At 39.7% G+C, this 10106-nt stretch overlaps 1 protein-coding gene across 1 annotated transcript; it reads right to left on the bottom strand.

Annotated features, from left to right (window-relative positions):
• Positions 1–574: 574 nt before the first annotated feature.
• cyp1a (cytochrome P450, family 1, subfamily A) lies at positions 575–6070 on the bottom strand. The gene is made up of 7 exons (XM_088412311.1): positions 5913–6070; positions 3929–4810; positions 3134–3260; positions 2411–2500; positions 2216–2339; positions 2046–2132; positions 575–1968 (listed from the first exon to the last, which is right to left on the bottom strand). Exons 2-7 carry the CDS (start codon positions 4766–4768, stop codon positions 1671–1673), a joined length of 1566 nt encoding a protein of 521 aa, XP_088268437.1. The 5' UTR covers positions 4769–4810; positions 5913–6070; the 3' UTR covers positions 575–1670.
• Between the last annotated feature and the right edge of the window lie 4036 nt (positions 6071–10106).

The raw sequence follows: 10106 nt of genomic DNA, 5'->3' as shown, positions 1-10106 counted from the left end.
GTACAAGACAACCTTGACAAAATGGAACTGAATGGACCCATAATTGGGTAATTTTTGACCCAAATGATTTTGAAAGTATTTGACAACTTTGTCACCTGAATGCCACTTCAGGATCTGAACTCCAGTTGACCTCTAATATTGTGCTTTTTGCCGCATGCAATATTCCTGTTCACGTCCCGGATAACCTCAGGAATCGGCAAATAGACACAACACAGGTCGGGCGGTCTGTGGCCTCACTGCCCCCTTGTTTCTATTGCCGTAGCGCAAGACACAACATTAATCAACCCATGCACACAATGTTTTTAGAAATGAACACGTTCACATGGTTGCTATTACAGAAAATACTCTGTAAGTTTGTAAATTTGTTTATTTATATATATATATATATATATATATATATATATATATATATATATATATATATATATATATATATATATATATATATATATATATATATATATACATGATGTATGGGTAAGTATAAACTCTTAAACTAGAATCTGAATTATCAGTTGTATTTACGTTGTTTTGCTTTTTTTTTTCAAATAATCATTTCAAATAAAGCAAACACTGCATTCATTATGTTTTTATTGCGTTGACCATCACGTTCACTGACACGCATAACCCTAACCCGTAACAAACAATAGAAATACAAAATTGTCTAGCTTAATGTTGTATTACAAAAAAAAAAAAAAAAAATCACTTTTTGGTATTCTGGCAAATCAAATACACCATACAGCTCACATACCTGCACACGCACATTTGCGCGCACACACAAACACACACACATCACACAATCATTTCTCTTCAAATACATACAAATATTAGGCACATAAAATTACTTTTCAAAGTACTGAAGACAAAAATCACATTTCAAAATACAAATATAGCTTCAGTGTCCTTAAAACCACATTATACTGGGCTATAAAATATAAACAGTATAAGCTCATATGTATTTCATTCAGAGTCACAAGATAGCAGCGGGACCCAAAACCATAACATGGACATTGGTAAAAAAGAAAAATGTCTTCACAACCTCAACCTTGCTGTTTGACTTCAGTTTGACGTTCAGTACATTACATTCTGACGATATGGCCGTGTTTAGTAGTGTTACTCAGAAATGCCATGTGTGTATTACTACATAAAGTATATGTCACTTCGACATTTGTTATATTACAGTAGTACTGTCATTGAATTTAAAGTAGTGTGGCAATGTTGGTGTTATAATAATAATGCCCATGTTTTCTAAGAGTCACTGAAAGGCTGGCCGATGGCGGCAGAGCTGGACTGGATGAAGATGAGATCCCTCCCCCCCAAAAATTGTGGTTCAGAATTCCGAAATTTACCCCATTGCATTTTTTGGGTTCTTTCTGAAATACCCTAAAGGTTCCACAAAAAGGTGCCAAAGCCCTGCCTAAATCGGAAAGTTAGAGCAGTAAATTGGCGTCAAGGAAGTCGAGTGAGTGTTCCCCTATTTACAGCATTTGATTTCGTTGAGGTGGAATCTTTCCTCTGTTATTCCCTGAAAAATCTCACCTCTTCACTGACTTTGACTTTACTCAGACCCAACATGGACGATTATTTAAGGTGGTCACTTCGGGAAACATTTTACAACATAGTGCTAGTTGGAGCTGCAGATTGTTCACAGACGTTTTCGCGCCCGGTCTTCACTGAACGTCGGTCGGTCGCAAGGTAGCTCTCAGATGGCAGCGCTTGTGTTTCATGGTGAGGCCGTACTCGGGCGTCATGTCCACGGGTTTGCCGGGCATGGTGTGGAAGCGCAGCCTCTGCACGATAATGGCCAGGAAGAGGAAGACCTCGCTCCGGGCGATGACCTCCCCGATACAGCGCCGCTTGCCCATGCCGAAAATCATCACCTTCTCGCCCTCTTGCTTATTGACCTCGGTGCCGTCGTCACTCAGGAAGCGTTCCGGGTTGAATACTGATGGATCCTTCCAGTTCTCGCTGGAAGATGCAGAGATAAGATCGTGATCGGTCTTTTTTCACCGAAAAGCGACGGGTGAAACGGTCATCCCACTTACGGGTCTTGATTGATTTGCCACTGATTGATGAAGATGCAGGTGTCTTTGGGGATAAAGAAGCCGTTCAGTGATGTGTCCTTTGTGGTGCTGAAAAAGACAGCAAGGTCACGAATCAAATGTCGCGCTGCTCCTGCAGTAGCATCGTACACAGGAAAGAAAAAGAAATTTACCAGTGGGGGATGGTGAAAGGCAGGAATGAGGAGTGACGAAAGATTTCCAAGATGAAAGCCTCCAGGAGGGGCAGGTTGGCTTTGTCAGATAAAAGAGGAGTGCGATGAAGCCCCACTTTGTTCTCTGGAAATGAAAAGATTTGATAAATAGTTGGCCCGGATGCGGGACAGGGAATTTCACGGCCAGGTACTTACTTATCTCCTGAAAAAGCCTCTCTTGAATCTCCGGGTATGCCACCAAGTACATGACTGACCAGGACAGGGCAGTCGAGATGGTGTCAAAACCTAGGGGAGAATCAATCATTTTATTTTTTTTAGAAAAGACTTATGATCACAATGTACAGCAATTGACCAATGCTGAGAGACCTCCAATAACCCCAAGAGCTAAATCAGGTTTCTCCTGTATCTTATCATCAGAGATCTCCACTGACTACAGTGTTAAATTGACTGAAGAAATCAGGTGGCTAGGCTATTTGAAATTTTAACCTTTCTAACCTAACCTAGATCTCAAATAGCCTCAACAACTTAGATCATAGCTCCCCAAAATCTCCAGCAGCCACTGAGACACCACAGATCTCCTGTAGCCTCAATACACATCTTCAAAGATCTCCAGGAACCTCAACACCTTCACTACTGGAGATCTCCAGTGGTTTCTGGTATTTAGTCTCTTTACACAATCCATTGAAGATCTTGAGCTACCTCAACGCCTTTAAAACTACAGAGCTACTGTAATCTATTCAGTGAGCTACTGTCACTTAAGATCTCCAGTATTTGAGAGATCTTCTAACTATCTTACCAGAAATCTCCAATATCCTATCTAATGAAGATCTCCTGTGGCCTCAGTCTAGCTACTAGAGGCTGAGCAAGCATGAAATTGTTGCAATGTCCACTACAAAGAAAAGAAGAGATCCAACCAACCGGCTCCAAAGAGGTCATTGACGATCCCTACGACCTTGCCATCCGACAGCTGGACATTGGAGTTCTCATCCAGCTTCCTGTCCTCACAGTGGTCGATGAGGGAGTCAGTGATGTCCCGAATGTTGTCCTGGAAGTTAATAAATTGGAGATCTTGGATCAATACAGTGGAACTGTTCATTGCTGTGGATATATTCCATAGCCAGCCATAGTACATTCTCAAAACTGCTGGGTCCAAAATAAAGCAATTTCGGGTAAAATTGGACCGGCTCACAACCAAAATCAGTTTGACCCAATTTATTCAGACGTTTTGTACAAAACATTTTTTTCGGTGCAAAACAAGACCATCTATTGGGTTGCGTAGATACAAAACAAACTGAAACTGGGACAAACTGACCCAAATAATGTGTCGGTCAATTTTTTTAGATCATATTTTTTTTTTTTTTTAAACCCAGCAGTTATAATAATGTACCTTCTCCAGTTTACTTACAGGAAGCATTATTTTCGATAGACTTTATATTTATCTGAGACAACATCTTGGTTTTAAAATTCAAACAAAATATTCGGGAAGCTTCCTTAAACATCAGTAAGTCTTAAATTAAATGAAAACGTAAACAAGTAAATACCATAGCTGCGTTTCTGCAGCAATTATTATTTGTTCCAAAATTTCAAACTAAAAACTAAATTGTACAAATTCAGCAGCGTCTTCATAAAGATAACTGCATGTTTTAATAAATCGTTCTCAGCTTTAAGTTGATCTTTTATTGACCGTTACAATATTTGTGAAAATGCAGTTACCTTGTTGAAGGTGTTGTAGTGGTCAACCACAATCTTCCTCACAAATTCGGTAAAACGTGTGTTGAGGCTCACAAACGCCCTCATGGTGGCGCTAGGCAGGTACTGGAGAGCCGGAATAAAGTCGGCTGGGTTGCCGCTGCCCACCATCTGGCTGAACTCATCACTGAGGGTCACCAGACTCAGAAGCTCCTGGTCGTCGTGGTCGTAGCGACGGCCGAAGCACATCCCGCAGATGACGTTCGCCACCGAGACCACGATGTAGCGAAAGGGGTCGAAGCTGCCTTCGGCCTTCACGACTTTATCGAGCTGCTTGACCAGATACTCGCCCTCCTTGCTGATGTGTTCCTCCAGCATGCACGAGTACTGCGAGGAGGTCCCAGCCAAGGTGGCGAAGGAGCGCAGGGCGCTGTAGGCCAGCTTCCTGCGTGCCCGCCACACACCCGCCTGATCCGTGCTGAAGGCCAGACTCTCTCCGTCGTTGATGAATCGGAAAGTATACAGGTCGGGCCTGCCCGAGAAGTCCTCGCCTTGCTTGATGAGCGCCTGTCGCACCGTTTCGCTGCCGCTCAGCACAACCACGGGACGCATCCCGATTTGGATCTTAAAAACGGGGCCGTAGCGCTTGCTCATGGCGGTGAGGCTCAGGTAAGGCCTTTTGCCCACCTCCAGCACGTTACCTATGATGGGGAAGGCCTTGGGACCCGGGAGCCGCTTGAGCCCCTTGGGAACGTCGCTTCGGAAGGACTTGAGCAACAGGTAGACCATACACAGAGTCGTCACGGCCACCAGGATCTCTGACACGGACACGGCCCCGATCAACGGCAGAATCATTAGCACCATGGCAACGTCCTTAAAAAGTTTCTGGCTGCAAAATTAGGGTGCCTGGAAATAGAGGAGGGAGAGGAGTGTGAGGACAGGCAGGTGGTGCAAAGTGTCTTAGCAAGACAGCAAGTTTTTTTGGAATCCCAGCCAAACGTTTGAAACATCACTGGAAAGAACAGGATGTCCTCTAATGAGCACAACAGGACTGAAGTGAAGTAGCCCAAATGGGTCAAACGATACAGACCAAAAATGAAATTTCCACAACAGTGGACACAAATGAATAAAATGGGTCTCAGAAAGATATTACTATATCTTCCTAGGACCTTGCCTATACATTTATGTCCAATGTTGTGTCCATTTCATCTCAGCAAGACAGTTGCTTGCATCCCACCAAACCATGCAAGACATCAAAGGTGAGGGTGTCCTTTACTGTTCACATTATGACTTAGTAGGGGAGCTTGAATGGGTCAAGAGGTACAGATCAAAACCAAATGTCCACTACAGGGGACACAAATAGCCTGGGTCTCAGGAGGACAGTCCTGGGACCCAGCTTATTAATTTGCGTCCACTGTCCACTACAGTGGGTACAAATGAATAGACTTGGTCTCATGAAGATATATCTATGTCCTCCTGAGTCCAAGTTCATTAAATCATCTCTACCGTCGTGTCAATTTTGTCCCCAGCAAGACAGCAAAGTTAATTGCATCCTACTCAAACACAAGACAAAAATGCAAAATACAATGTGTCCAGGGAGCACACCAGGACTTAATCAGGTAGCTGCAATGAATCAAAAACTATAGACTGAAAACCAATGTACACAAGAGTGGACAGAAATCAGTAGATGAGTACATGGCTTCCAGAAGGATATGGTAATATCTTCATGAGATCTACGCTGTTCAATCAGGACACAAATGAGTAGGTCGAGTCTAATGTGTCCACTTTAGGGTCAATTTTGTCGCAGCAGGACAGCAAAGTTAATTGCTTCGCCACTCAGACATTAGACATCCCTGGAAAAGCCAGGATGTCCTTTTTTGAGCGCTTTAGGATTTAGTAGGTATTCAAAAAGCATAGACCAAAAACAACTGTCCACTACAGTGGACACAAATGAGAGTCTATATTGGAGTTAGAAACTTGAAGCTTATTATGCAGAAAATGAGCTTACCTTCAAACAAATAGATGAGGAGTGCAATTCAAGAGGTGTCAAAAGGTGTGAAAATTCACTCTCAGTCCCAAGTTTACACTCCTTGTGTCCCCAAAAGAGAGAATGGGCTTCTGCTTTATAGCGTGCTCCTCCACTCTATTGGCTGCAGCCCGTGATGTAATCACCCCTCCTTCTGTTTGACATGAATGAAGTCTAGTGCGCTCAAAAGGTGTGTGTGCGTGCGTGTGCGTTTGCATGTGTGATTGCAGGTTTCGAAATGCTCTTTAATGCAAAGCAGCGTGCGACAACCCTGCAGTCATTCATTGCTTTATTATGGCCGCTTCTTATGTTGTTGATAAGACATAAAGAGGCTTTTATTGGTCTACTTTCCGTGACTGTAAACTGTCTGTAATAAAGATGTAAAGTCAAAAGAATCAAGAGATAACACAATGAGGAAAAAAATGTAATGTTACAAAAATACAGTTGTGATGTGAACAGATTACGGTTGTAATGTTATTTGAATGAGGTCATAATTTCTATTGATTGGGTTCCTGTTACCCTAACTTATCCATTATGTTACAAAAGCATGCTTGTAGTGTTACAATAGTAAAGTTGTGTTAAAAGAAAAAAATTGTTATTGGGGAAAAAAAAAATCATAGTAATGTGAGGCACATTCACATCATTTTGAACTGATTGGAATCGGGGGGAACAATTGTGGTTTCAAACTGTTGTAAATGGTTTTTAAAGGAGTACAATCGACAAAGTAATCATGAACATACATTGTCAAAAAAAATAAATACATTTTATACTGCAAAACATTACAGCCCAATCGGAAATAGACGTACATAAAGCCAGTAGGAAACTTTGCGCTAGTTCTCGCGAAAAGCTAACACGAGGGTAGCAACATGCAACAATGATAACATTGGAAATCGGCACAGGGGCAGGTCAGACTTGATTTTGGTATTTTTGCAAAAACACGCGGCATAGCGCAGTTCAATGCTAATGCAGTATTTTCATCATTTTTTGGCTGTTTTGTTCCATGTCATTCTCACAATATTTGAGCCAAGGCACACTTCTGGTATTGCGATTGCTAAGTGGTCAGAACATGTTGAATTTTGACATATTGTCACCATCTGGGTGAAATTTCAGCTCCTTTGATTGATTCCTTTGACGTAAATATCAACGGATTTGGACAAAATACTGCACAAGGGTTAAAAGGAACATTTTGCGCCGTTGTGGGTGTGAGCACGGCCTTTTAATTCACATCCGCCGGAGAGGTTAAAATATATATATTAAAGAAAGTAGCAAGAAAAATGTAACACATTTAACCACTTGATTTCTGCAATTATTCAGTGTTCTATTTTCATATTTGTATTCATACTGATATATGAGTTAATTCAGATCCTTATGTGTTTAATGAAAGGCATAAAAAGTCACATCGTTACAAAAATAAACCGCAACGTCACCGAATCAAAGTAGGGAAGATGAATTGCAAAGATTTCAGTCCCAACGTTTCAAGATTTAAAAGCCAAGCAAAAAACTTTGATAAAAACTTAAGTGCCAGTCTAATATCACTGTCGCTAACGCTCCAATATCATTTATGGCTATAATGTGACGCCTGTTGGTCAGATTACCCGCTTGCAAATTCATGACTCTGCTGTTTTCTATATCTGTGTGTTTACTACCAGGATTTCGCTGTATTGTCGTCAGTTTTGACCACTAACTCGGCCTAAGGGGCAGGAAGCAGGAAAATCGGGGGTCAAAGCCGACCAAAACCAATTATACACGTGGCATCTTAAAGTACGAGCGGCGGTCTGCTGGGAAATGGCGTCGGTGACAACATCTACCACCCAGGCAGTGCTAAGTCCTGATAAAGCACTCCGGTCGAATGCCATTGCGTGCTAGTACCTGTTAGCCCCAGTTAAACATTGACCAGTTGCGTGAGAGCGCAGCGATCAAACCTTAACCTCCCCTTTGAGGTGGCGATGCTGGGTGGGGGAGGGGGGGGGGCTATCCCAGTGCAAACGTAGTCTAGTTCAAAACAATCAATTATAAAGGCAGTTGGTCGTTTGAAATTTTATTGAACAACATGGCAATGATATTAAACATGCAGTTTGTGATTGTTGAGTATTTGTCAGTGTTGCTTTGCGAATTTAACAGTGTTTTTACGACGCTAAACTTTGAAGTGCTTCTGAAATGAGAGAAAACATTTCACGCCCCACCCCACTCGCCATACTAACGATAAATAAAATTTTTATCTTTCAAAAGTTTTTTTTAACATTAAGTAAAGAAAAACGCAATATAAATCAGCTTTCAATAACTGTTAACTACGTTTTTATAGTGTTTATACAGTTTACATGTTAGTCTAAAACAGAAAAAAATAACCAAGCGCATGAAATAATAATAAAAAAAAAATTCATCAGCCCCCGCCATGTCTTCTGGTAAAGAAGGGTCAAAAAACGTCTATGAAACTTTGAGAATAAAATTAAAATGTTACAAAAAAAATAAGAAAAAGTCAAAATGTTGAAATATCAGTCAAAATGTTATGAGAAAAATACATGTTATGCGCTACAAACAAAAAAAAGTAACACTTACCAAAAACTGCGACTAGAGAAAACATTTCACGCCCCACCCCACTCGCCATACTGACTATAAATAAAATTTTTATCTTTCGGAAGTTTTTTTTTTAACATTAAGTAAAGAAAAACGCAATATAAATCAGCTTTCGATAACTGTTAACTACGTTTTATTAGTGTTTATACAGTTTACATGTTAGTCTAAAACTGAAAAAAATAACCAAGCGCATGAAATAATAATTAAAAAAAAGTCATCAGTCCCCGTAAAGAAGGGTCAAAAAATGTCTACGGAACTTTGAGAATAAAATTATAATGTTACAAAAAAAATAAGGAAAAAGTCAAAATGTTGAAATATCAGTCAAAAGGTTATGAGAAAAATACGTTATGTGCGAAAAACAACAAAAAAAAAGTAACACTTACCAAAAACTGTGAATAATGCAAGTTTTAAGTTGGAGGATGTTACGAGAATTAAATTATAATATAACTTGAGAGAAATATAATATAGATTTTTATGTAACAAGAATATGAGGTATAGCGTCATTATGGGCACGCAAGCGGAGATCTTTCTTCAGTTTCTTCAAAACATATTTTGCAAACGCCACTCTGCTGCATGAACTCTAGTGAGTCGCTACCAAAACTGCACACCTCACCGATCCTGAATTTAAAGCAAATGATGTTTGGATTGGCTGGGTAGCAAATGACGTTTGGATATTTGGACGCTTGGGTATCAATCTAACTGTTCACTCCCACAACGGCTCAAACACCCATGCAAAAATGAAGAAGCTTCATGATCCCATAAGCAACCCCAGTCCTAATTTCTTCCTCACTGCTCCTTGGTTTAGGTGAACTGACTGAATTGATGGGGTTCCACGTAAATAAATAAATAATTAAACGTTTGATTGAATGAGTTAATGATTAATGCTCATGTTTGAAAAGATTAGTTGCACATGTGGCATTTCTGAGCAAAAACAAGCTATCCATGCCAGGATTGTGCAACAACAAGTATTATGAAACTAACAAATGAAATACCACCCCCCCATACAAAAAACAATGCAAAATTGTGAATTGTTGTATTCTAATCTGCTTTTTTCTTTTTTTATGCAGTCGTATTAATATAAATAGGTCGATGCAGAGCTTGTTCTTATTGGCTTACGTGCACAGCCAAACTATTTTTTTTCAACTTTACCTTTTAACAAATACAAAAAAATACACGGGTAAAAAAGACAGATAAATTATAAAATAAATCATCCTTATAAATAAATGAATAAATAAATTACTAGTTCCAAAGTAATTATTTAAAATTACTATATAATAGAGTAATAAAGTAAATACATTTAGGATTTGGATAAGCAGCTAAGAAAATGGATGGATGAATTGAAAAATAAAAACAGAAGTTCAAAGATACATGAATATCACAAGAGTAAACATTGAAACTATGCACAGTTTACTTTAAGTCAAACCAGTAAAAAATAGAAAAAGAAAAATGTATACATAAATAATGTATTTTCGTGTTCTTTAACACAATAAACACATTGAAAAAAAGGTTAACAAAAGCAAAAAATATCATATCTTTAGTGTAGATTTATCTCACGAGTTTTCTCGTTATTTTTCTTCCTTCTAAGTCAGATCAGATGCCCTA

This window comes from Hippichthys cyanospilos, chromosome 4, assembly GCF_059441005.1.
Source record: "Hippichthys cyanospilos isolate Australia breed blue-spotted pipefish chromosome 4, RoL_Hcya_1.0, whole genome shotgun sequence".
NCBI lineage: Eukaryota > Metazoa > Chordata > Actinopteri > Syngnathiformes > Syngnathidae > Hippichthys > Hippichthys cyanospilos.
Note: the sequence above shows the minus strand (reverse complement) of the source record. Positions and strands in the feature narration are given on the sequence as shown.

What these genes read in the sequence shown, in the direction of transcription:
- cyp1a (XM_088412311.1), bottom strand. Translation starts at nt 4,768, where the DNA reads ATGGTGCTAATGATTCTGCCGTTGATCGGGGCCGTGTCCGTGTCAGAG. An exon ending in CAATGACCTCTTTGGAGCCG is followed by an intron (nt 2,501 to 3,133) that starts GTTGGTTGGATC and finishes ATTCTCCCCTAG; the next exon opens with GTTTTGACACCATCTCGACT. An exon ending in TGGCAAATCAATCAAGACCC is followed by an intron (nt 1,969 to 2,045) that starts GTAAGTGGGATG and finishes TGCATCTTCCAG; the next exon opens with CGAGAACTGGAAGGATCCAT.